Here is a 27,955-nt window from a genome sequence, read left to right as displayed (position 1 = left end):
TTCAAAACCTTTATTTACAGGTAGACTAGAAATCAAATGTACTTTCGAATGAGTCAGCTTTTGCTGTCAATGAGCATGCGCACTGAACATGGTTATTATTGCACAAACTCGATGCGCAAAATAAAGGGGGCTAGGTCACTCATGACAAAACTTTCGCCCTTTTGTTTCCCAATTAGATATTTGTTATAAAAACCGATTTTAAATGCGCGTGTACAACTTATTACAACTTAAGTATAAACAGTCATGGGGTTTTGAAAGCGCGTGTACAACTTATTACAACTTAAGCATAAACAGTCATGGGGAGATATCAAGTCTAAATGCCTTTCTACAACACTGGTATCAATTTTGCAATATCAATATCAAATACTGCTTGAATGTATTATTAAAAGAGTCCGTTGAAAAGAGTCTGAGAAGGACTGACTTTGCATCATAAGCAAGCATTTTTTAGTGAAAACAGTTCAAAGATATCTATAGCACCAAAATGATGCTGGAAAAAGAAATTATGTCAAATAAAACTGTCAGTTGCTTGCCAAAGGATTTATCATTCTCTGTTTGTCAACAGACTGAGGAGTTCCTCGCTTGACTAGCCATATAAGATAAAGCTAGGGTCTATAGCTCAAGCTTGTTGACAATAGCCGAGTCAACGTCTTCTTCTGTCTCTTGAGCGGGATCGCCCTCTTGGAGAGTAAGAGCGTCTTCTATCTCTACTTCTGGAACGAGATCGTGATCTGTGCCTCCTCTTGTGTCGTCTCTCCCTGTAATCATCAGACGGACTGCGTGCTCTGTCATCTCTGTCTCTATCACGATCAGTTTTTCCTTTGGTCATAAGTCGTGCTTCCAAGCTATGCAGACAATCCTGTAAGGATTGGACCAATACTTGGCTCGACTCAGTATTAGCCGTTGATGACTGTTTGATCAATGAAATGGCTGTCACAAGAGTTTCGATACCACTTTCATAATCACCTTCATTGGCATCAGCCATAGCCCTTTGTATAGCTGTGCTTGCCACTGCCTGGTTCCGCCTCATTGATTCTAAGTCTACGTCTCCCATTCCAGGCCCAGCCATAGACATTCGTATCCCTGCGCCAGCACCAAATGGATCAGCAGATCCATCTTGCGGCAGGAAAGCTGGATTCACGTGGGGTGCAACACCTGGTTTCGGCATTTGCTGTACTGCATTTACTTCCGGTCTCTCGTTAACTTGTCCAGGAACCGTGGGCTGTCCTGTTGGATGCATTGATACAGGAACACCAGCCATCATGTGGTCTGTATGTGGAATTGGTCCAACACCAACATTGCCTGGCAAACCGCCAGCATTGGGGATCATCCCTGGAACCATGCCTGGAAAAGCCATACCGGGTGGACGCATCATATTTGCAGGATCCATTGGTGCCATGCCAAAATGTGGAATTCTTGGCATTGCATTATGCATGCCGATGAAGGGTTGATGCATTTCTCCATGCATACCAGGACGAACACCGGGCTGCATTCGCGGGGGGAATCTCACAGGAAACCGCATGTTGTTTGTAAATGTATTGCGTTGCTGGACTACTGGATTCTGTTGGTCCTGATCACCTCCTGGAGAATCTAAAAACAAGGATGACATTGTTACTTTTTGGTACTATTTTTTGGAAGAAACAAAACTGCTTGCTGTTGAGGCAGCGATTTCTAGCAAATGCAGCATCTAGCCCAGAGTATAAATAAACAAATTGTATAATCAACATAAAAGAGCAAAAAAATATCTTATGTTTATTCAAGAACGCAATAAATAATTTTTAAGAGTTTTATAAACTTTCTGGCCTAAAACGCCTCACACCATTCCCATAAATCTATATAACTTTGCATTTTGAAGGCAATCAACAGATACGAAAGGGCTTGCACCATCTTTCAATCAAGAATTGACCAATCATGAGATGTAATTCCACTCACACGCTTGGTGATTGGCTAATATTGATTGACATACTGCTTAAATAACTATTTTATCAATCGAATGCCTTTTGGGTATTTTCTATCTGTCGCATGGTCTGTAAGGTATGACTAAATTAAATATACTTTCAGAAGTTCATCCTAGCTACGATTATCGCACAAGCAATGAAGAGCTTCTTTGAAAACTTTCCAAAAACTCTCAATAAGACAAGCCTAGTTACTGCTTAGCGTAGAAACATTAAAACACATATCCCAAATTGGAATATCCTCTGTTGGTCACCATTCTGTAGTCAATGCATTCTAAGACGAGAAACAAATACAACGCATCTTGAATTTACCCACTTTTTTTTGACTGATTTTCAAACATAACCAGGTTGTGTTTGCTGACATGTGTTACAAGAGGCTTTTGACCATGTAGCTCTCTGAAAAAAGAAAGAAAACTTTCAACGATGACCTGTCAAGCGCCTTCTAAAGGCCAGTTTCCTTTGAATTCATCTCAATTGAAGCGAATGACAACTGCTACTAGTAAGGGGATTGAAGTGAACGACAACTGCTACTAGTCAGGGGATTGAAGCGAACGACAACTGCTACTAGTCAGGGGATTGAAGCGAACGACAACTGCTACTAGTAAGGGGATTGAAGTGAACGACAACTGCTACTAGTCAGGGGATTGAATTGAATGACAACTGCTACTAGTCAGGGGATTGAAGCGAACGACAACTGCTACTAGTAAGGGGATTGAAGTGAACGACAACTGCTACTAGTCAGGGGATTGAATTGAACGACAACTGCTACTAGTAAGGGGATTGAAGTGAACGACAACTGCTACTAGTCAGGGGATTGAATTGAATGACAACTGCTACTAGTCAGGGGATTGAAGCGAACGACAACTGCTACTAGTAAGGGGATTGAAGTGAACGACAACTGCTACTAGTCAGGGGGTTGAATTGAATGACAACTGCTACTAGTCAGGGGATTGAAGCGAACGACAACTGCTACTAGTCAGGGGATTGAAGCGAACGACAACTGCTACTAGTAAGGGGATTGAAGTGAACGACAACTGCTACTAGTCAGGGGATTGAATTGAATGACAACTGCTACTAGTCAGGGGATTGAAGTGAACGACAACTGCTACTAGTCAGGGGATTGAAGTGAACGACAACTGCTACTAGTCAGGGGATTGAAGCGAACGACAACTGCTACTAGTAAGGGGATTGAAGTGAACGACAACTGCTACTAGTCAGGGGATTGAATTGAATGACAACTGCTACTAGTCAGGGGATTGAAGTGAACGACAACTGCTACTAGTAAGGGGATTGAAGTGAACGACAACTGCTACTAGTCAGGGGGTTGAATTGAATGACAACTGCTACTAGTCAGGGGATTGAAGCGAACGACAACTGCTACTAGTCAGGGGATTGAATTGAATGACAACTGCTACTAGTCAGGGGATTGAAGCGAACGACAACTGCTACTAGTAAGGGGATTGAAGTGAACGACAACTGCTACTAGTCAGGGGATTGAAGTGAACGACAACTGCTACTAGTAAGGGGTTTGAAGTGAACGACAACTGCTACTAGTAAGGGGATTGAAGTGAACGACAACTGCTACTAGTAAGGGGATTGAAGCGAACGACAACTGCTAATAGTCAGGGGATTGAAGTGAACGACAACTGCTACTAGTCAGGGGATTGAAGCGAACGACAACTGCTACTAGTCAGGGGGTTGAATTGAATGACAACTGCTACTAGTCAGGGGATTGAAGCGAACGACAACTGCTACTAGTAAGGGGATTGAAGTGAACGACAACTGCTACTAGTCAGGGGATTGAAGCGAACGACAACTGCTACTAGTCAGGGGATTGAAGTGAACGACAACTGCTACTAGTCAGGGGATTGAAGCGAACGACAACTGCTACTAGTAAGGGGATTGAAGTGAACGACAACTGCTACTAGTCAGGGGATTGAATTGAATGACAACTGCTACTAGTCAGGGGATTGAAGTGAACGACAACTGCTACTAGTAAGGGGATTGAAGTGAACGACAACTGCTACTAGTCAGGGGGTTGAATTGAATGACAACTGCTACTAGTCAGGGGATTGAAGCGAACGACAACTGCTACTAGTCAGGGGATTGAATTGAATGACAACTGCTACTAGTCAGGGGATTGAAGCGAACGACAACTGCTACTAGTAAGGGGATTGAAGTGAACGACAACTGCTACTAGTCAGGGGATTGAAGTGAACGACAACTGCTACTAGTAAGGGGTTTGAAGTGAACGACAACTGCTACTAGTAAGGGGATTGAAGTGAACGACAACTGCTACTAGTCAGGGGATTGAAGCGAACGACAACTGCTACTAGTAAGGGGATTGAAGTGAACGACAACTGCTACTAGTCAGGGGATTGAAGCGAACGACAACTGCTACTAGTAAGGGGATTGAAGTGAACGACAACTGCTACTAGTCAGGGGATTGAAGCGAACGACAACTGCTACTAGTAAGGGGATTGAAGTGAACGACAACTGCTACTAGTCAGGGGATTGAAGCGAACGACAACTGCTAATAGTCAGGGGATTGAAGTGAACGACAACTGCTACTAGTAAGGGATTTGAAGTGAACGACAACTGCTACTAGTCAGGGGATTGAAGCGAACGACAACTGCTACTAGTAAGGGGATTGAAGTGAACGACAACTGCTACTAGTCAGGGGATTGAAGCGAACGACAACTGCTAATAGTCAGGGGATTGAAGTGAACGACAACTGCTACTAGTCAGGGGATTGAAGCGAACGACAACTGCTAATAGTCAGGGGATTGAAGTGAACGACAACTGCTACTAGTCAGGGGAATGAAGCAAACGACAACTGCTACTAGTCAGGGAATTGAAGTGAACGACAACTGCTACTAGTCAGGGGATTGAATTGAATGACAACTGCTACTAGTCAGGGGATTGAAGTGAACGACAACTGCTACTAGTCAGGGGATTGAAGTGAACGACAACTGCTACTAGTCAGGGGATTGAAGCGAACGACAACTGCTACTAGTAAGGGGATTGAAGTGAACGACAACTGCTACTAGTCAGGGGATTGAATTGAATGACAACTGCTACTAGTCAGGGGATTGAAGTGAACGACAACTGCTACTAGTAAGGGGATTGAAGTGAACGACAACTGCTACTAGTCAGGGGGTTGAATTGAATGACAACTGCTACTAGTCAGGGGATTGAAGCGAACGACAAATGCTACTAGTAAGGGGATTGAAGTGAACGACAACTGCTACTAGTCAGGGGATTGAAGCGAACGACAAATGCTACTAGTCAGGGAATTGAATTGAACAACAACTGCTACTAGTAAGGGGATTGAAGTGAACGACAACTGCTACTAGTCAGGGGATTGAAGCGAACGACAACTGCTACTAGTCAGGGGATTGAAGCGAACGACAACTGCTACTAGTAAGGGGATTGAAGTGAACGACAACTGCTACTAGTCAGGGGATTGAAGCGAACGACAACTACTACTAGTCAGGGGATTGAAGTGAACGACAACTGCTACTAGTAAGGGGTTTGAAGTGAACGACAACTGCTACTAGTAAGGGGATTGAAGTGAACGACAACTGCTACTAGTCAGGGGATTGAAGCGAACGACAACTGCTACTAGTCAGGGGAATGAAGCAAACGACAACTGCTACTAGTCAGGGGATTGAAGCGAACGACAACTGCTACTAGTCAGGGGATTGAAGCGAAAGACTGCTAATAGTCAGGGGATTGAAGCGAACGACAACTGCTACTAGTCAGGGGATTGAAGCGAACGACAACTGCTACTAGTCAGGGGAATGAAGCAAACAACAACTGCTACTAGTCAGGGGATTGAAGCGAACGACAACTGCTACTAGTCAGGGGATTGAAGCGAAAGACTGCTAATAGTCAGGGGATTGAAGCGAACGACAACTGCTACTAGTCAGGGGATTGAAGCGAACGACAACTGCTAATAGTCAGGGGATTGAATTGAATGACAACTGCTACTAGTCAGGGGATTGAAGTGAATGAGAAATGCTACTAGTCAGGGGATTGAAGCGAACGACAACTGCTACTAGTCAGGGGATTGAAGCGAACGACAACTGCTATTATTCAGGGGATTGAAGCGAACGACAACTGCTAATAGTCAGGGGATTGAAGCGAACGACAAATGCTACTAGTCAGGGAATTGAATTGAACAACAACTGCTACTAGTCAGGGGATTGAAGCGAACGACAACTGCTACTGGTCAGGGAATTGAATTGAACGACAACTGCTACTAGTCAGGGGATTGAAGCGAACGACAACTGCTACTAGTCAGGGAATTGAATTGAACGACAACTGCTACTAGTCAGGGGATTGAAGCGAACGACAACTGCTACTAGTCAGGGGATTGAAGTGAACGACAACTGCTACTAGTCAGGGGATTGAAGCGAACGACAACTGCTACTAGTCAGGGGATTGAAGCGAACGACAACTGCTACTAGTCAGGGAATTGAATTGAACGACAACTGCTACTAGTCAGGGGATTGAAGCGAACGACAACTGCTACTAGTAAGGGGATTGAAGTGAACGACAACTGCTACTAGTCAGGGGATTGAAGCGAACGCTACTGCTACTAGTAAGGGGATTGAAGTGAACGACAACTGCTACTAGTCAGGGGATTGAAGCGAACGACAACTGCTACTAGTCAGGGGATTGAAGCGAACGACAACTGCTACTAGTCAGGGAATTGAATTGAACGACAACTGCTACTAGTCAGGGGATTGAAGCGAACGACAACTGCTACTAGTCAGGGGATTGAAGCGAACGACAACTGCTACTAGTAAGGGGATTGAAGCGAACGACAAATGCTACTAGTAAGGGGATTGAAGTGAACGACAACTGCTACTAGTCAGGGGATTGAAGCGAACGACAAATGCTACTAGTCAGGGAATTGAATTGAACAACAACTGCTACTAGTAAGGGGATTGAAGTGAACGACAACTGCTACTAGTCAGGGGATTGAAGCGAACGACAAATGCTACTAGTCAGGGAATTGAATTGAACAACAACTGCTACTAGTCAGGGGATTGAAGCGAACGACAACTGCTACTAGTCAGGGGATTGAAGCGAACGACAACTGCTACTAGTAAGGGGATTGAAGCGAACGACAAATGCTACTAGTAAGGGGATTGAAGTGAACGACAACTGCTACTAGTCAGGGGATTGAAGCGAACGACAAATGCTACTAGTCAGGGAATTGAATTGAACAACAACTGCTACTAGTCAGGGGGTTGAATTGAATGACAACTGCTACTAGTAAGGGGATTGAAGTGAACGACAACTGCTACTAGTCAGGGGATTGAAGCGAACGACAACTGCTACTAGTCAGGGGATTGAAGCGAACGACAACTGCTACTAGTAAGGGGATTGAAGTGAACGACAACTGCTACTAGTCAGGGGATTGAAGCGAACGACAACTGCTACTAGTCAGGGGATTGAAGTGAACGACAACTGCTACTAGTCAGGGGATTGAAGCGAACGACAAATGCTACTAGTCAGGGGATTGAAGCGAACGACAACTGCTACTAGTCAGGGAATTGAATTGAACAACAACTGCTACTAGTCAGGGGATTGAAGCGAACGACAACTGCTACTAGTCAGGGGATTGAAGTGAACGACAACTGCTACTAGTCAGGGGATTGAAGTGAACGACAAATGCTACTAGTAAGGGGATTGAATTGAACAACAACTGCTACTAGTCAGGGGATTGAAGCGAACGACAAATGCTACTAGTAAGGGGATTGAAGTGAACGACAACTGCTACTAGTCAGGGGATTGAAGCGAACGACAACTGCTACTAGTCAGGGGATTGAAGCGAACGACAACTGCTACTAGTAAGGGGATTGAAGTGAACGACAACTGCTACTAGTCAGGGGATTGAAGCGAACGCTACTGCTACTAGTAAGGGGATTGAAGTGAACGACAACTGCTACTAGTCAGGGGATTGAAGCGAACGACAACTGCTACTAGTCAGGGGATTGAAGCGAACGACAACTGCTACTAGTCAGGGAATTGAATTGAACGACAACTGCTACTAGTCAGGGGATTGAAGCGAACGACAACTGCTACTAGTCAGGGGATTGAAGCGAACGACAACTGCTACTAGTAAGGGGATTGAAGCGAACGACAAATGCTACTAGTAAGGGGATTGAAGTGAACGACAACTGCTACTAGTCAGGGGATTGAAGCGAACGACAAATGCTACTAGTCAGGGAATTGAATTGAACAACAACTGCTACTAGTAAGGGGATTGAAGTGAACGACAACTGCTACTAGTCAGGGGATTGAAGCGAACGACAAATGCTACTAGTCAGGGAATTGAATTGAACAACAACTGCTACTAGTCAGGGGATTGAAGCGAACGACAACTGCTACTAGTCAGGGGATTGAAGCGAACGACAACTGCTACTAGTAAGGGGATTGAAGCGAACGACAAATGCTACTAGTAAGGGGATTGAAGTGAACGACAACTGCTACTAGTCAGGGGATTGAAGCGAACGACAAATGCTACTAGTCAGGGAATTGAATTGAACAACAACTGCTACTAGTCAGGGGATTGAAGCGAACGACAACTGCTACTAGTCAGGGGATTGAAGCGAACGACAACTGCTACTAGTAAGGGGATTGAAGCGAACGACAAATGCTACTAGTAAGGGGATTGAAGTGAACGACAACTGCTACTAGTCAGGGGATTGAAGCGAACGACAAATGCTACTAGTCAGGGAATTGAATTGAACAACAACTGCTACTAGTCAGGGGGTTGAATTGAATGACAACTGCTACTAGTAAGGGGATTGAAGTGAACGACAACTGCTACTAGTCAGGGGATTGAAGCGAACGACAACTGCTACTAGTCAGGGGATTGAAGCGAACGACAACTGCTACTAGTAAGGGGATTGAAGTGAACGACAACTGCTACTAGTCAGGGGATTGAAGCGAACGACAACTGCTACTAGTCAGGGGATTGAAGTGAACGACAACTGCTACTAGTCAGGGGATTGAAGCGAACGACAAATGCTACTAGTCAGGGGATTGAAGCGAACGACAACTGCTACTAGTCAGGGAATTGAATTGAACAACAACTGCTACTAGTCAGGGGATTGAAGCGAACGACAACTGCTACTAGTCAGGGGATTGAAGTGAACGACAACTGCTACTAGTCAGGGGATTGAAGTGAACGACAAATGCTACTAGTAAGGGGATTGAATTGAACAACAACTGCTACTAGTCAGGGGATTGAAGCGAACGACAAATGCTACTAGTAAGGGGATTGAAGTGAACGACAACTGCTACTAGTCAGGGGATTGAAGCGAACGACAACTGCTACTAGTCAGGGGATTGAAGCGAACGACAACTGCTACTAGTAAGGGGATTGAAGTGAACGACAACTGCTACTAGTCAGGGGATTGAAGCGAACGCTACTGCTACTAGTAAGGGGATTGAAGTGAACGACAACTGCTACTAGTCAGGGGATTGAAGCGAACGACAACTGCTACTAGTCAGGGGATTGAAGCGAACGACAACTGCTACTAGTCAGGGAATTGAATTGAACGACAACTGCTACTAGTCAGGGGATTGAAGCGAACGACAACTGCTACTAGTCAGGGGATTGAAGCGAACGACAACTGCTACTAGTAAGGGGATTGAAGTGAACGACAACTGCTACTAGTCAGGGGATTGAAGTGAACGACAACTGCTACTAGTAAGGGGTTTGAAGTGAACGACAACTGCTACTAGTAAGGGGATTGAAGTGAACGACAACTGCTACTAGTCAGGGGATTGAAGCGAACGACAACTGCTACTAGTAAGGGGATTGAAGTGAACGACAACTGCTACTAGTCAGGGGATTGAAGCGAACGACAACTGCTACTAGTAAGGGGATTGAAGTGAACGACAACTGCTACTAGTCAGGGGATTGAAGCGAACGACAACTGCTACTAGTAAGGGGATTGAAGTGAACGACAACTGCTACTAGTCAGGGGATTGAAGCGAACGACAACTGCTAATAGTCAGGGGATTGAAGTGAACGACAACTGCTACTAGTAAGGGATTTGAAGTGAACGACAACTGCTACTAGTCAGGGGATTGAAGCGAACGACAACTGCTACTAGTAAGGGGATTGAAGTGAACGACAACTGCTACTAGTCAGGGGATTGAAGCGAACGACAACTGCTAATAGTCAGGGGATTGAAGTGAACGACAACTGCTACTAGTCAGGGGATTGAAGCGAACGACAACTGCTAATAGTCAGGGGATTGAAGTGAACGACAACTGCTACTAGTCAGGGGAATGAAGCAAACGACAACTGCTACTAGTCAGGGAATTGAAGTGAACGACAACTGCTACTAGTCAGGGGATTGAATTGAATGACAACTGCTACTAGTCAGGGGATTGAAGTGAACGACAACTGCTACTAGTCAGGGGATTGAAGTGAACGACAACTGCTACTAGTCAGGGGATTGAAGCGAACGACAACTGCTACTAGTAAGGGGATTGAAGTGAACGACAACTGCTACTAGTCAGGGGATTGAATTGAATGACAACTGCTACTAGTCAGGGGATTGAAGTGAACGACAACTGCTACTAGTAAGGGGATTGAAGTGAACGACAACTGCTACTAGTCAGGGGGTTGAATTGAATGACAACTGCTACTAGTCAGGGGATTGAAGCGAACGACAAATGCTACTAGTAAGGGGATTGAAGTGAACGACAACTGCTACTAGTCAGGGGATTGAAGCGAACGACAAATGCTACTAGTCAGGGAATTGAATTGAACAACAACTGCTACTAGTAAGGGGATTGAAGTGAACGACAACTGCTACTAGTCAGGGGATTGAAGCGAACGACAACTGCTACTAGTCAGGGGATTGAAGCGAACGACAACTGCTACTAGTAAGGGGATTGAAGTGAACGACAACTGCTACTAGTCAGGGGATTGAAGCGAACGACAACTACTACTAGTCAGGGGATTGAAGTGAACGACAACTGCTACTAGTAAGGGGTTTGAAGTCAACGACAACTGCTACTAGTAAGGGGATTGAAGTGAACGACAACTGCTACTAGTCAGGGGATTGAAGCGAACGACAACTGCTACTAGTCAGGGGAATGAAGCAAACGACAACTGCTACTAGTCAGGGGATTGAAGCGAACGACAACTGCTACTAGTCAGGGGATTGAAGCGAAAGACTGCTAATAGTCAGGGGATTGAAGCGAACGACAACTGCTACTAGTCAGGGGATTGAAGCGAACGACAACTGCTACTAGTCAGGGGAATGAAGCAAACGACAACTGCTACTAGTCAGGGGATTGAAGCGAACGACAACTGCTACTAGTCAGGGGATTGAAGCGAAAGACTGCTAATAGTCAGGGGATTGAAGCGAACGACAACTGCTACTAGTCAGGGGATTGAAGCGAACGACAACTGCTAATAGTCAGGGGATTGAATTGAATGACAACTGCTACTAGTCAGGGGATTGAAGTGAATGAGAAATGCTACTAGTCAGGGGATTGAAGCGAACGACAACTGCTACTAGTCAGGGGATTGAAGCGAACGACAACTGCTATTATTCAGGGGATTGAAGCGAACGACAACTGCTAATAGTCAGGGGATTGAAGCGAACGACAAATGCTACTAGTCAGGGAATTGAATTGAACAACAACTGCTACTAGTCAGGGGATTGAAGCGAACGACAACTGCTACTGGTCAGGGAATTGAATTGAACGACAACTGCTACTAGTCAGGGGATTGAAGCGAACGACAACTGCTACTAGTCAGGGAATTGAATTGAACGACAACTGCTACTAGTCAGGGGATTGAAGCGAACGACAACTGCTACTAGTCAGGGGATTGAAGTGAACGACAACTGCTACTAGTCAGGGGATTGAAGCGAACGACAACTGCTACTAGTCAGGGGATTGAAGCGAACGACAACTGCTACTAGTCAGGGAATTGAATTGAACGACAACTGCTACTAGTCAGGGGATTGAAGCGAACGACAACTGCTACTAGTAAGGGGATTGAAGTGAACGACAACTGCTACTAGTCAGGGGATTGAAGCGAACGCTACTGCTACTAGTAAGGGGATTGAAGTGAACGACAACTGCTACTAGTCAGGGGATTGAAGCGAACGACAACTGCTACTAGTCAGGGGATTGAAGCGAACGACAACTGCTACTAGTCAGGGAATTGAATTGAACGACAACTGCTACTAGTCAGGGGATTGAAGCGAACGACAACTGCTACTAGTCAGGGGATTGAAGCGAACGACAACTGCTACTAGTAAGGGGATTGAAGCGAACGACAAATGCTACTAGTAAGGGGATTGAAGTGAACGACAACTGCTACTAGTCAGGGGATTGAAGCGAACGACAAATGCTACTAGTCAGGGAATTGAATTGAACAACAACTGCTACTAGTAAGGGGATTGAAGTGAACGACAACTGCTACTAGTCAGGGGATTGAAGCGAACGACAAATGCTACTAGTCAGGGAATTGAATTGAACAACAACTGCTACTAGTCAGGGGATTGAAGCGAACGACAACTGCTACTAGTCAGGGGATTGAAGCGAACGACAACTGCTACTAGTAAGGGGATTGAAGCGAACGACAAATGCTACTAGTAAGGGGATTGAAGTGAACGACAACTGCTACTAGTCAGGGGATTGAAGCGAACGACAAATGCTACTAGTCAGGGAATTGAATTGAACAACAACTGCTACTAGTCAGGGGGTTGAATTGAATGACAACTGCTACTAGTAAGGGGATTGAAGTGAACGACAACTGCTACTAGTCAGGGGATTGAAGCGAACGACAACTGCTACTAGTCAGGGGATTGAAGCGAACGACAACTGCTACTAGTAAGGGGATTGAAGTGAACGACAACTGCTACTAGTCAGGGGATTGAAGCGAACGACAACTGCTACTAGTCAGGGGATTGAAGTGAACGACAACTGCTACTAGTCAGGGGATTGAAGCGAACGACAAATGCTACTAGTCAGGGGATTGAAGCGAACGACAACTGCTACTAGTCAGGGAATTGAATTGAACAACAACTGCTACTAGTCAGGGGATTGAAGCGAACGACAACTGCTACTAGTCAGGGGATTGAAGTGAACGACAACTGCTACTAGTCAGGGGATTGAAGTGAACGACAAATGCTACTAGTAAGGGGATTGAATTGAACAACAACTGCTACTAGTCAGGGGATTGAAGCGAACGACAAATGCTACTAGTAAGGGGATTGAAGTGAACGACAACTGCTACTAGTCAGGGGATTGAAGCGAACGACAACTGCTACTAGTCAGGGGATTGAAGCGAACGACAACTGCTACTAGTAAGGGGATTGAAGTGAACGACAACTGCTACTAGTCAAGGGATTGAAGCGAACGCTACTGCTACTAGTAAGGGGATTGAAGTGAACGACAACTGCTACTAGTCAGGGGATTGAAGCGAACGACAACTGCTACTAGTCAGGGGATTGAAGCGAACGACAACTGCTACTAGTCAGGGAATTGAATTGAACGACAACTGCTACTAGTCAGGGGATTGAAGCGAACGACAACTGCTACTAGTCAGGGGATTGAAGCGAACGACAACTGCTACTAGTAAGGGGATTGAAGCGAACGACAAATGCTACTAGTAAGGGGATTGAAGTGAACGACAACTGCTACTAGTCAGGGGATTGAAGCGAACGACAAATGCTACTAGTCAGGGAATTGAATTGAACAACAACTGCTACTAGTAAGGGGATTGAAGTGAACGACAACTGCTACTAGTCAGGGGATTGAAGCGAACGACAAATGCTACTAGTCAGGGAATTGAATTGAACAACAACTGCTACTAGTCAGGGGATTGAAGCGAACGACAACTGCTACTAGTCAGGGGATTGAAGCGAACGACAACTGCTACTAGTAAGGGGATTGAAGCGAACGACAAATGCTACTAGTAAGGGGATTGAAGTGAACGACAACTGCTACTAGTCAGGGGATTGAAGCGAACGACAAATGCTACTAGTCAGGGAATTGAATTGAACAACAACTGCTACTAGTCAGGGGGTTGAATTGAATGACAACTGCTACTAGTAAGGGGATTGAAGTGAACGACAACTGCTACTAGTCAGGGGATTGAAGCGAACGACAACTGCTACTAGTCAGGGGATTGAAGCGAACGACAACTGCTACTAGTAAGGGGATTGAAGTGAACGACAACTGCTACTAGTCAGGGGATTGAAGCGAACGACAACTGCTACTAGTCAGGGGATTGAAGTGAACGACAACTGCTACTAGTCAGGGGATTGAAGCGAACGACAAATGCTACTAGTCAGGGGATTGAAGCGAACGACAACTGCTACTAGTCAGGGAATTGAATTGAACAACAACTGCTACTAGTCAGGGGATTGAAGCGAACGACAACTGCTACTAGTCAGGGGATTGAAGTGAACGACAACTGCTACTAGTCAGGGGATTGAAGTGAACGACAAATGCTACTAGTAAGGGGATTGAATTGAACAACAACTGCTACTAGTCAGGGGATTGAAGCGAACGACAAATGCTACTAGTAAGGGGATTGAAGTGAACGACAACTGCTACTAGTCAGGGGATTGAAGCGAACGACAACTGCTACTAGTCAGGGGATTGAAGCGAACGACAACTGCTACTAGTAAGGGGATTGAAGTGAACGACAACTGCTACTAGTCAGGGGATTGAAGCGAACGACAACTGCTACTAGTCAGGGGATTGAAGTGAACGACAACTGCTACTAGTCAGGGGATTGAAGCGAACGACAAATGCTACTAGTCAGGGGATTGAAGCGAACGACAACTGCTACTAGTCAGGGAATTGAATTGAACAACAACTGCTACTAGTCAGGGGATTGAAGCGAACGACAACTGCTACTAGTCAGGGGATTGAAGTGAACGACAACTGCTACTAGTCAGGGGATTGAAGTGAACGACAAATGCTACTAGTAAGGGGATTGAATTGAACAACAACTGCTACTAGTCAGGGGATTGAAGCGAACGACAAATGCTACTAGTAAGGGGATTGAAGTGAACGACAACTGCTACTAGTCAGGGGATTGAAGCGAACGACAAATGCTACTAGTCAGGGAATTGAATTGAACAACAACTGCTACTAGTAAGGGGATTGAAGTGAACGACAACTGCTACTAGTCAGGGGATTGAAGCGAACGACAAATGCTACTAGTCAGGGAATTGAATTGAACAACAACTGCTACTAGTCAGGGGATTGAAGCGAACGACAACTGCTACTAGTCAGGGGATTGAAGCGAACGACAACTGCTACTAGTAAGGGGATTGAAACGAACGACAAATGCTACTAGTAAGGGGATTGAAGTGAACGACAACTGCTACTAGTCAGGGGATTGAAGCGAACGACAAATGCTACTAGTCAGGGAATTGAATTGAACAACAACTGCTACTAGTCAGGGGGTTGAATTGAATGACAACTGCTACTAGTAAGGGGATTGAAGTGAACGACAACTGCTACTAGTCAGGGGATTGAAGCGAACGACAACTGCTACTAGTCAGGGGATTGAAGCGAACGACAACTGCTACTAGTAAGGGGATTGAAGTGAACGACAACTGCTACTAGTCAGGGGATTGAAGCGAACGACAACCGCTACTAGTCAGGGGATTGAAGTGAACGACAACTGCTACTAGTCAGGGGATTGAAGCGAACGACAACTGCTACTAGTAAGGGGATTGAAGTGAACGACAACTGCTACTAGTCAGGGGATTGAAGCGAACGACAACTGCTACTAGTAAGGGGATTGAAGTGAACGACAACTGCTACTAGTCAGGGGATTGAAGCGAACGACAAATGCTACTAGTCAGGGAATTGAATTGAACAACAACTGCTACTAGTCAGGGGATTGAAGTGAACTACAACTGCTACTAGTCAGGGGATTGAAGCGAACGACAACTGCTAATAGTCAGGGGATTGAAGTGAACGACAACTGCTACTAGTCAGGGGATTAAAGTGAACAACAACTGCCACCAGTCAGGGGATTGAAGTGAACGACAACTGCTACTAGTCAGGGGATTGAAGCGAACGACAACTGCTACTAGTCAGGGGATTGAAGCGAACAACAAATGCTACTAGTCAGGGGATAGTTCTTTTGCAAAAGCGAAAGTATTATTTTCATGTGCTTAGAATTGCGTTTTATGTATTTAATTGGACGCCAAACCATTTTCATTTCATATTGTATTCGTTGTACAGAAATCCCCTTAGCTTACAAACCTAATACGAGGAATGCATTGCCAGCCCCCTGAGCCCCCCCCTTGTTAATGATGAAGAGTAGCCAATTTCTACTTTTGCTCCTATCTGGCAACATTTTCCACAAGACAGCATGCCTTGTTATTTTGAGATCACTGCACCTTTGCTTAATATTTAAGAAGATTCAAGTTAAAGCAGAAATTATGAATAGTAACTCATCTACACAGCAGCTACAAATAGAGTTATGCTTTAAGCTGTTTCGAGCTCATAATATAACATTAAGTTGCTTTTTGAATTCATTAAAGGGTCATTCGATGTCAGTTCACCAGATAAAAAAGAATACACCAATTTGACTTACGACCTCGTTTTAGAATTTTCTTCAGACTTAATTATACGACTTTTTTAAGCGGAATACAATTTTCATATGGTTTGAGCCTATATTTTAGATTTTACGGAGAAATGAAGTTTGAAAACTTGCAAGAGATTTGACTGGAAAAATAGTTTAGGGGGAAAACTTAACCCCCCCCCCTAGTTGCCAATCACGGTCAAATCCCTTATAAAGATTTTCATCTTTATGTCGTTAGAAAATCAATATCATGGGCAATACCATAATGAAAACTTCCAAATATATTTAAATCATTGCTCTCAATCCGAATCTGAGGTCAAAAATTTTGTACAAAAGAATTTGAAGAACTTTTTAAAATGAGGCCGTAAGTCGAATTGGTGTATTGACACCCACCATCTCAGATTATCTTCGTTTTCATTTTGCAAATAAATCCTGTCTAGAAATATGGTTTCCCAAAGTTTCACGTCACCATCTTTTACAATGGCTGAAATTTCTTAATTTCAAATTTAGTCATGACAGACAGAAGATGGTTTTTCTTGAAAGGGATGCTAAAACATGTCGGGTTTCCTATCGTGTGCTACTTATAGCTGGTTAAAAGTTAAAGTTCTTTTGCAAAATTCAGAAAAATCTGCAAGACACTTATAGGCTTTAAACCGAACAATCATTCGAAAGTCAGTCACTCACTGTTTATCAAGTCTTTCCATTATTAGCCTCTGCGATGTTTCACTACCGACCTCAACAACAGCAAATCTGAAATGGAATTAATAAACAAATAACTTGATGTTACATGACAATATTATCTTTAGATACAACCTGTGCCTATCAAATAACTCAAGCAAGCAGCAAAATATTAGAACTGCAGCTTTAAAATAAAGGAAGGCTTTGGTACTACAATATATCTTTTATATTGAACAAAGTATATTCTGCATTTGCAAACATATCATGCACTTATAACTGAGTAAACAAATTTGATGACTTTGCTAGGTATATGCAATAAAATAACAAGCTACATATTAGCGTAAATGATAGAAAAACAGGCCCTTTGTTACTTATTACCAGCATCAATAATAGGTTATGATCGCCTAGCGTAGCGATGCAATACAGCAAACACAAAAATGGATACCAACAGCATGAAACTTTTTTAGAGTAATCCTTCGCCACGATACATATCTTTAATGGAAAAATACAATCTTTTGATTCCACTGGCATGAAAGATTGAAACCTTGTTATATTGTTCTTTTTTGTGTTGTGTAGTGTTTCAATGCCTTTCCTTAAAATTCTTACTAAGTTTGGATAACATCGGCCTAAACATATTTTTGTGTGTCTTTAACACTGGTCAGGGTTAGTTATAAGGAGGGTATACATGCATACAAATGCAGTAACTATATAAAAAGTTCAGAATACCGTAATAAAAAACTGCATCAACTGACAGACTGCAGTTGATCAGAAGCACCAGTAAATGAACATGCATTGAACAGTGATTACACAACAACTGCAAATGACTTCACTGAACACAAATATGTAATTTTCTCCAAAGCGAAGCAGTATGCTTACAAACTAGTCATTGTCTTAGGGACTTTACTAAGAACAATCACACATTATACAGATTCAGCTTTTATAGAAACCTCTCACTGCCTCGATAACTGTTACAAGGAAATCTTAATTTGCAAGCAATGGGCTAAAACATATAATTGCTCCATCCACATAAGTTTATACAAGTATCTGCTATAGGCGTGAGAACTAAAATATGAAATCTGTTTACATATGGAATAAATCATCAAATTTACAGCCAACACTAAAATGCTAAACTACAATAAAATATTTAGCCAAATACAACGCCAGACCACCCGAAGGTTAAAATTTACAACCTTTCACAATTAATACTTTCACAATTATGAAACCAAATGGTTTTTACAAATAATAATACTATACAGAAAAAAACTCTATAGATTTCTGCTACAGGAAATAACAAAAAAAAATAAATTTAAACTTATCTTTAAAATTCAAGTTGCTACAAAGGGAGATAGCAAAACAAGCTTAAAATATATCTGAATAAAAATAAATTTATAATACATTTCTATAAAAAAATTTTCTTATAAGAATTACGAAGAGTGTAACAAAACGTTTTGAGAAGAAACAAATTATCAACATGCAGGCAAAGTATTAAAACTTTTGAGATTTTTACAGGAATCTGAAAACTGGCCTTTGTTGTTATATGTTTTAGTAACAATTTCTTCTTATCTTCGTAGTTAGGTAAGCTGAAAGGGTAGCTGTTTTAGAATTAGTTTTAACCAGAACGTATTTGTTACACTCTTCTCCTTCTTCACATTGATAAAAAAGATGATCCAATGTATTGCGGAGCATCCCTGAGAACCATACGAAGGAGACCATCTCCTTACCTTCAATCTGTTCAACAAGTCAAAAACAACAAATGAATAAAAACACAAAACATCTTAAACAGAATTGGTGCAATTTTAAACGAACAGAATGATAGAAAAGACATGTTGTATAATTAAGAAGAGCGTGCAAGTCTATGTTGTATAATGTTTAGAGGTTTGTAAGCCTTACAATTTTGTTGGGTCTCCAGGAATGTCAAACTAATAAAAGTTTTAAAGGGACCTATTTAAATACTATTAATACTTCATTTTAATGAAAAAGATAACTAGTAAGTGTTTAGAAAGGTAAAGAATTTATGGCAGAAGAAGAATTGAACTTCACTGCAATTAAATTGCTCCAAAATTTCTAATCAGAATCCTAAACCTGGCCACACATCTTTAAAGGTAAATAAACAGAAACAATTCCCACTTCTGGATAAATTCTTGATCTAGTCAATGAATGTCAAGACAATAACAAAGTAAATGCAAGCTCGATAATGATACTAACTAAAATTAAATTTGGTACTCACCCTTTTGACTGTCCATTGGCCCTATTTTCAAAAAATTTTATATTGACCAGATCTGTAACACCACATTCCTGTATTGAACTTGCCAGCTCCTCATCTGTTGTCCACTTTTGGTGAAAATTACAAAGTAAACAAGCCATGGGTTATTTGCATTAATGACCAAGTTGTAAAATGGATAGCAACATGAATGCTGTGATTTTTGAAGGGGATAATCTTTAAATATTGTTTTCTTTTGAGTTTTGAGGAAATTTAACACAATTAACGGCATCTGTGGCAACTATGGGAAACACATCAGCCTTTGTTGCAACACTGTGTTGGAAGCATAAAGATGTTATTTCATTTGTCTTTATTTTGTTTGGCCTAGCACCTGTGACTAGATCCACTAGCAGTCTTTGTAGAAAATTAAGGGAAACAGTCTCACTTAAACCTTGAGCACAATTGAAAAAATTTGAGCAGTGACAGAACAGAGACAGAGAAATGACTATAAAGAAATCAAAATAATGACTTAACAACTGGCTGTGAGTTGAAAACACTGAGAGTCAAGAAAAAGCTTCAATGGCAACTAATTCTTATTGCATAACATCGATTTGAAAAAGCCAGCTTATTAAACTGTCAAGTAACCAATTTGAAGACAAATAATGAAAAACTTATTTTTTCCTATGGAGGAAGTTTGCATTGGATAAATGTACTTTGCTGTTATTAAGAATCAACAAATGGAGGAATGAGTTTGGCAACTTTGTTCAACAGCGTTTGTCACACATTGACGATGAAAGCAAATTTCTCCAAACTTTACTGTACAGCTCTATTAAGCTCAGATTTGGTTATATCACCATAATTTTAGGCCGGATACAACTTTTCACATTGTTTGTGCTTGTACTTTAGATTTTAGGGAGAAATAAAGTTTGAAAACTTGTAAGGGATCTGACCGCAAAAATCTTTCCAGGTGAAACTTTACCCCATTAGTCACCAATCACAATCAAACTCCTTATAAAATTTTTATCATTATGTCATAGCAAAATCAATATCGTGATTAATAACATAACCAAAACTTCCAAGTAAACTGAAAATCTTGCTGTCAATCTGAATCTAAGGTCAAAAATTTTATACAAAAAAAATTAAAGAATTTCTCAAAATGAGGCTGTAAGTTGAATTGGTGTATAGCAAAGAAAGTGGAAATTTTCACTGTCATCCCAATACACCTAATGGTCCTTCTGTATAAGAGAGATCTTTAAAAAAAACCCAGGAAAACAATATTTTTACACTTCAAAAAAGTGCTAAAAATATGCCAACAAAGTTTGCTAAATAGATGGGTTTATGCATGGATTTTCATTAAGGATAGCTAAAATTTGACTTTGAAACTTTGACAAGCGAATCAAGACGGTAATAAAATACAAGCCATGACAAAAATTGGAATTCAAGTTTATGGTACTATTTTTTAAAATACGTTATCCAAATGCTCTGCACTTGATGGTTGTTTAAAGGGCTGTATCATGGCTTTGTAAACATTGCAAAAACATGATACATTGTTCATTTTCTACCTAATTTACTAATGGTTGAAACTTTTTGATAAACATTATCAACTGAGGTTAGTTACTGCACAAAATAATTGAAATAGCATTTTGTTGAAGCAAGTTTGGAAGTTCATGACTAACATAACTATTTACTAAATTTATTCATTATAAACCACAACTACAGCAAGGGCTTTTTTGAAAACATGTACTTACAGAAAACTAAGCTTGGCAAATAACAATGATGCCCAAATAAAAACTATTGACCAGAAAGTTTGGTTTGAAAACTCAGTGGGCAGTAGACAACTGACAATGTGACGTAAAATTGAACCACCTAACAGTACTATTCGTATTCTTTAGTATAACAAAACTAATAAAGGTTGAGTAGAATTGTGAATAAAAGTGAACTCACCCAAGTTAAATTGCCAACATAGAGAGCTTTTCCTTTGTCATTAGACTTTGAGTAAAGACTGGCAGCAATTTTTGCTTCTTTTTCCTGCTGAAGGGCTGACTTTGGGTGCAGCGTTGTGTATGATTTGTACTCTTTCCCACCTTCAAATATCAATCAATTTTTACATAGAAACTAACTCAACTGAGCTAATAATTAGCAAAGCACACAGCATTAATAAATTGTAAAGGAACTTTCTCAATTTAAAATGTGGATTCAAATTACAATTAGATAAAAGATTTTCTTAAGCAAGGGCTTTTAAGTATTTCAGTGTCTTATATCTTATTTGATATACAAAAAATGACAGTACATAAAAAAGTACAAGATATAATTATTTAGCTATTAATTTATAAATTCCTTTCTTGTCAAATTGGAGATTTCATTCATAAGGGAAACTCTAACAGTATCTCTTTTACAGTGGGTGCAGAAAATATCGGGTCACTGATATAAAGAGATGATAAGGATATTATTTTTAGGGAATGTCGTCTTTAAAATAGTTTATATGTTCAGGCCTAAAAAACCTTTAAATAAAATATGTTCAACAACAGTTAAATTCAAACTTACTGGAAACGGACTCTTCCGGAAAGGTCTAAAATGAAATATGACAATGTGAAAACAGCAAAGATTTAAAATAAAATCTATAATCACATTTAAAAGCATGCTCTTGAATGGATAAAATATATTCCTCTTTCAAAGGATAATGCATATTACTGGAATCATCCTGATCATATAACCTACTTTTTAACTTTTGAAAACATGGAACAGAATGAAGCATATATGAGCACTGAGCATTTTTATGTAATGTAATTTTTTGGTTTTGACTGTTCATAATGCTCCATTTTTGTAAATTTGTTTGGGGCCTTTTCAAAAACCCCTGGTTTTTATGCAGTCACATTGTTGACAGAAACAGAGTAAAAATGCTGTTTTGTGGTTATTACAATTCACACTGCCTTCGTTTTTTTGTAAATCTGTTTGAGGCATTTTCAAAAACCCTTGCTTTTGTATGTTCACCGTGATCTAGCGTGTTTTCAAAAAACCTCCAAAAGCCTCCATTTTAAGAATGGAATTAACAGAGGGGAAGCCAAAACTATATTTTCGGAGTGGTACAGAAATGGTTTTTGCCAACAAACTTATCTCACTCTTCAAGGGTGTGGACATCAGATGAATAATCTTATATGCTGCTTTTATGTGTTTCTATTATAAAATTCATACGTTAATGCCATTCAACTACTACAGAAATCTTAATAAAATACAATTGTTGCAAAAAGCTTACAGGTTGACAAAAAAATTCTTCTTTTGCCAGTCAAAAATCTTTTCTTTGCCGACAAAGTGTTGATGAGGGGAGGGGGGGGTGTACAGTACAGCATACTTTATTTCAGAACATTTTTGTATCCTAGGGTGTGGCTCTTAGAATAAAGGGTGTATTTAAAATGCCCTTAAACTCCTGTGATCAGGCCTTGCTCTAAGCAAAATGAAGATGCTACAGAAAAAGAGCCCCTTAGAAACTCTAGGGGCTCTACGCATCTCTAAATAAAATGTCCTTGAGAGCATCCTTTGAGAGCTTTGGAAGATTGAGAGCTTCATATCGAAAGCTTGGGAAGAGTGTTAAATAAGAAATTCAACTGTAATCTTCTGCAAATAATTATATTGCGGTCTGTTGTGAAAATTGTTTATGCTTGATCAAGTCTATTCAACAAAGGCCAAAAAATTATTTTGCTCCGTGGTAATATTGTTTTTACATTTAGAGGGGCTCTATAAATCGCTCTCCAAGGCTACTTTTGGGCGCGCTCTAGGCATGCGCGCTCGATCAAGCGCTGTTCCGGGCAAGGCCTGTGTGCCTCCTCCTTCCAAATGCTTCCTACATCCTTGGTCTAGTGAAAGACGTATCTGATCAATCTTACAATCATCTTTATTCCCAGGTAACATGTTTGAAAGCAAAAATTTCTGAGTATTCTCAAAAAGACAGTTTACAGTAAAAAATTTAAACAATGCAAAATGACACAAAAAATTCAAAATCACCACAAAATGATACAGAAAAGTCGAAGTATTTAATAACAACCTGTGGAGTACTATTCGAGCCCTGCTGCTGATTCATGACATCATCATAAAGATCTGGCGCATATGCACCTTCTGGTCCCTCAGCCTGAAAAAAATAAAAGTTTCTGAGCATAATGTGTGCAATAGAGTTCTAAAGTGTGACTTCACCAAACACCTTAAGCATTTTTGAATTTTAACCAAATAACATAAATATTCAAAATTAGTGTTGAGTATTCAATACTCAAAATGGTTGAGATATTGCCAATGAAAATTTTGAAATTTGCCAACAAATCACTGTTATGTTAAAGTTATGAACAGAGACCAAAATACAAAGGTTTGACAGGGAAAGAGGCAAAACACATGTGACTATATCTCAGTCAATTCGTAACACATTTGGCTGATTTTGCACATTTAGAGGTATTGCATTATGCACTTTCAGGCCATGGGATCCAAATCAAAAAATTCACAAAATTGATTTTTTGTGATTTTATCATTTTACAACTCTATATATATATAGAGCTATTCATGACAACTGAATAATCTCATACAACAAAGAAATCTAATTCCATTCAATTTCAATAAGCACTGAGCTGTGATCAAGGACATAATTGCATAGAATGGGTGGCAACAAACGGAAATTCTTCCATGACTGGGTGTCTCTTTATTGACTTTCATTCTCTTTAATGTTACTGCATTAAATATGTTATGGACTGGCAACAAACATTATTTTTGGGAATCAATCTTTCCCTCCTGTCTAGTAAAGGCAGGAGGACAGAATTCTTTCATCACATTTGGAATATTTGATGAACAGCCTTAATGTAAAAACAAATAAGAAAAACTTGAAAAATAAGGGTTAAGGTTCGATATTTCTGTTCAAAACAAGAAAAATTGGAAATTCACTACACTTACTCTACCAATCAAAAAGTTCAATTTCCTGATGGAAAATATCAGTGCCATCAAACCATGCTCTTATTGTAATCTTCTGATCAAAAGCTGTTGATTAGGATGTAATCAAAAGCTATCAGTACCACCATTCTTATTTGTTCTTAACCATTCTCTATCATCAAAGGCTTAACACGTATAAGACACAGGGGGCTCTCAAGTAGTAATACTTCTTCACAGCCATATTTGTGGCAGTGAGTAAAGTCAGTAGAGTCAGTAGAATCAATGTTGATTAGTTTGATTGATAATCTGATCCAGAGAAAAATTTCGTTTTTTTGTCAAATGCTCTCCATTGATGTTGATTGGAAGGTCATTTAATGTTGCAGCTATTGTGTTTAGCGTGAAGCCTATTAAAGACTTTGCTGTCACATTTGAGAAGAAGAAAAACACTTTTGATGAAATATTGCTAGAATAACTCACCAATTTGGAGTAACTGAGCATGAAAGTTTTTTAATTGAGTGTAAATTCTTAGAACTTTTTTGCTCCTGAAAATTAACAACTATTATGATGTCAAATGTGATCACTGGATCAGACACCTCATCGGAAAACAGTATGGAAAGCCCGTTTGTAATATTGTAATTTATATCTTTTTAGCTTCAGTCTGGCAAGTTTAACAATACATTAACTGCAATGCCAAGGACTGCTCATCATTTATTTAGGTAATGAAATGTAGGCTACAAAGCAATAGCTGAAATGCTGATACCTTTGCAAAAAAATGTTGACAAAGAATAAGCCACATGAGGTTCCCATTGGCACAAGGTTAGGGTAATTGTTTTTGGTTTTCTCTCCCCAAAAGCCAAACTTTTAACGGAATTAAACTATACATCATTTGACGTACAATAACGTGGTGATTGCCACCATATCAAAATAATTGGCAAATATTGAAAATTATACTTTCCAAGTATATTTAATGCTTAAATGAGTGTAACACCTTCAAAAGCTATTTTGTACCCTTGCGTTTTGAGGTAACAAAATCTGACTTATATCACCAGAAAGCGCAGATCTTAAGCTACCAAAGTATGTCTCAGATTTTTCAATTTCCTTCTCCTCTTGAATCTATACCCTGTCAAAAATTTATATTCAATTTTTCTACCCTCCTGTAGTTGTATTTGGCTAAAAAAGATGGACCAGAGCAATTATGCAAAAAATTTTGATACACCCATTACTTAACAGACATTGGTCTTAGCCTTAACTGCAGGCCTTGAAAACAATTTTTCTTCCTGGCAGCAATTCAAGATTTCCTGCGAAGCTTCGAGAAAGTTTCCAGCCACTGAAATTGATATTTCAAGTTGCTTGATTTGTTTAAAAATTTGTCCTAAAAACAAACTGTCACACTAAAAAAAGCTAATTGTTAGTCCTGCAGTCTTGATTATAGCTATTCGAACAGGAATCAGTTTGTTTATACTGTATTAGATGATCAAGGAGAATGTGATCAAGCAAGATACTCATAGTTTGTTTTCAAGGTTAAAGAAAGTAGATCTGAAAATCTTTAACAACTTTGATTAAATTTCATATCAGTACTAGCAAACTAGATACTTTATAAGTATTGATATATCTATACATCCTGCCCTGGGTGGGTTCATCATCAAAGCTAGTAGTTCATACAACATGTAAGAAAACTATTCTATTTTTCAATGGTTAAAATAAATGTTTTAAATCAGGGGTGGTGCTAGAGGCAAAGCTTTGAGACCAAAACGCTTACATTCTATAAAGCAAGTGATGAAAAATATATGTGAATGCCAGTAGAATGTCTTTAAGTGGTTTTACATATTTAGAATGGCTAATAATGTCAAAAAAGGAATGAACTTTGTTTTAGCTTGCTGGAATTAAATTAGTAGCTGAAAATAATGCACAGAAATTCGGCATAACAGACGCTTATAATACCAGATTATTGAAAGCTAATCTTCGTTTTTTATTAGTAGTGCAGTACAAAAATTATACAGTATGTATGTATGCATTCCATAGAAATATTGTAACATGAATTTCCTGACAAACACCAACAATTTCTTGCAATGAATTTGCACCAAGAATTTCCTGGCAGCACCGCTGCCAGCGCTGCCAGACATTTTCCAGCCCTGCTTAACTGGTCAAGAGATTTTCAGACCTCAACTTAAAACTGCCATAAAGAAATTATGGAAACCTTTGTTTCCATTGAAATTCTTTCTTTTTCAAAATTTCTGCTATTCAAATACGGTTTCATTGTGTTCCTTGAGAGTTTGGCTAGTAGAGTGTGAAGAAATAAAAAAAAGATGTTTTCGCCCAGAAAAAGTTTACCCTAACCTTAAGCTGTGAATGTTTTGAAAGTTGGTTGAAAAAACTAAATTGCAATAACCAAAAGTAACTTCTTGTTTATGAGAGATGGAATTTGAAATGGATCCTCTTCACCTAGGCACAAAGCAATTCTGTATCCATTACCCCCAATGTTTTGTTAAAAAATGAAGGTGTTTCCATAACTCTATTTTTATCAGTTCTCATTTCCTTTCATTTGAGCTCTTTTTGCAACTGAGAATGAATGCTTGTGATTACCAGCATGCCTACAATTGTCATATTACCAAAACTGCACACACATTATTTTTTTAATGCATGCAACTCGCATACTTACATATCTGGCTATTTTAGACCCCTTTACACTGTGTCTATGATATATTTTTATTGGATCTACGTTTTGATATTTTAACCTCCGAAGAATGTCAAAGGAAAAGCATTAGTAACATGTTTCAAAATGTTTGCATTTTTAAAAGCCATAATCAAATTTTTACCACAAAAAGATTGTTTGCAATTGATTTCTGTTTAATTGACTGGGCGGGTTTCATATCACACTGTAATTCAATAATAAAAAAACCAATAAAGACAAAATCTGAAATGATAGTTGGCTAAAATTAAAGCATATCTTCCAGATTATAGACTAATGGCATTGATTTTTGACTCGAGAAATGTATGTCGACCAAGCATTTTTGTTAATAGGGTTTCACCAAACAGCAAATTCAAGAAGTCAGAAGTTGCGATTTGGCCTTACTCTACTTATCTTTGAGGAGCGAGCTGCAAAATAATTGGGTTTCTGCCATTATAGCTGCGAGTTGGGACCCTAAACGTTGAATGCAACTGCGAGTTTTGCCAGTTGGCCAACCTGGACCCAAATTCAATTCAATTCAAATATTTAATTTCACAACAATTCGTTACATATGATTTAAACATCGAGAAAATATAAAGCTACTGCTAGATATAAATGACTAAATAACAGGAAATATATATATTTACATATTAATTTCATAACAGTAACTATTACAAAATGAAAGCTATCGTGTAGGACAAGAAGAAAAAACTCAAATTTACAAACTTCAAAGCAAACTTACTTGGTTTGCAGGGTTGCCGAATTCATCAACACCAGCATACAGGTCTACATCTCCTTGCTGTGTAACATCAGATGATTGAGGCGGTACAACAGCAGCCATGTCTTTTTAAATATATTTATATAAATATATGTATATCGAATTCTCCTTCGAACGAAATTCAGTCGAAGCAATGCCTTTCAAAGAACAACCACAGCTAAGCATG

General features: G+C 40.1%; 1 protein-coding gene across 1 annotated transcript; it reads right to left on the bottom strand.

The window, feature by feature from the left end:
- Nucleotides 1-17: 17 nt before the first annotated feature.
- On the bottom strand, nt 18-27,955 carry LOC135695470 (cleavage and polyadenylation specificity factor subunit 6). The gene is made up of 8 exons (XM_065214564.2): nt 27,754-27,955; nt 23,481-23,564; nt 21,986-22,010; nt 21,386-21,525; nt 19,469-19,572; nt 17,248-17,313; nt 2,269-2,348; nt 18-1,587 (listed from the first exon to the last, which is right to left on the bottom strand). Exons 1-8 carry the CDS (start codon nt 27,850-27,852, stop codon nt 641-643), a joined length of 1,545 nt encoding a protein of 514 aa, XP_065070636.2. The 5' UTR covers nt 27,853-27,955; the 3' UTR covers nt 18-640.

This window comes from Rhopilema esculentum, chromosome 2, assembly GCF_057945365.1.
Source record: "Rhopilema esculentum isolate cy_ngs chromosome 2, ASM5794536v1, whole genome shotgun sequence".
In the NCBI taxonomy this organism is placed as follows: Eukaryota; Metazoa; Cnidaria; class Scyphozoa; order Rhizostomeae; family Rhizostomatidae; genus Rhopilema; species Rhopilema esculentum.
The sequence above is the reverse complement of the archived record's forward strand: the minus strand, read 5'-3'. Positions and strand labels throughout refer to the sequence as shown.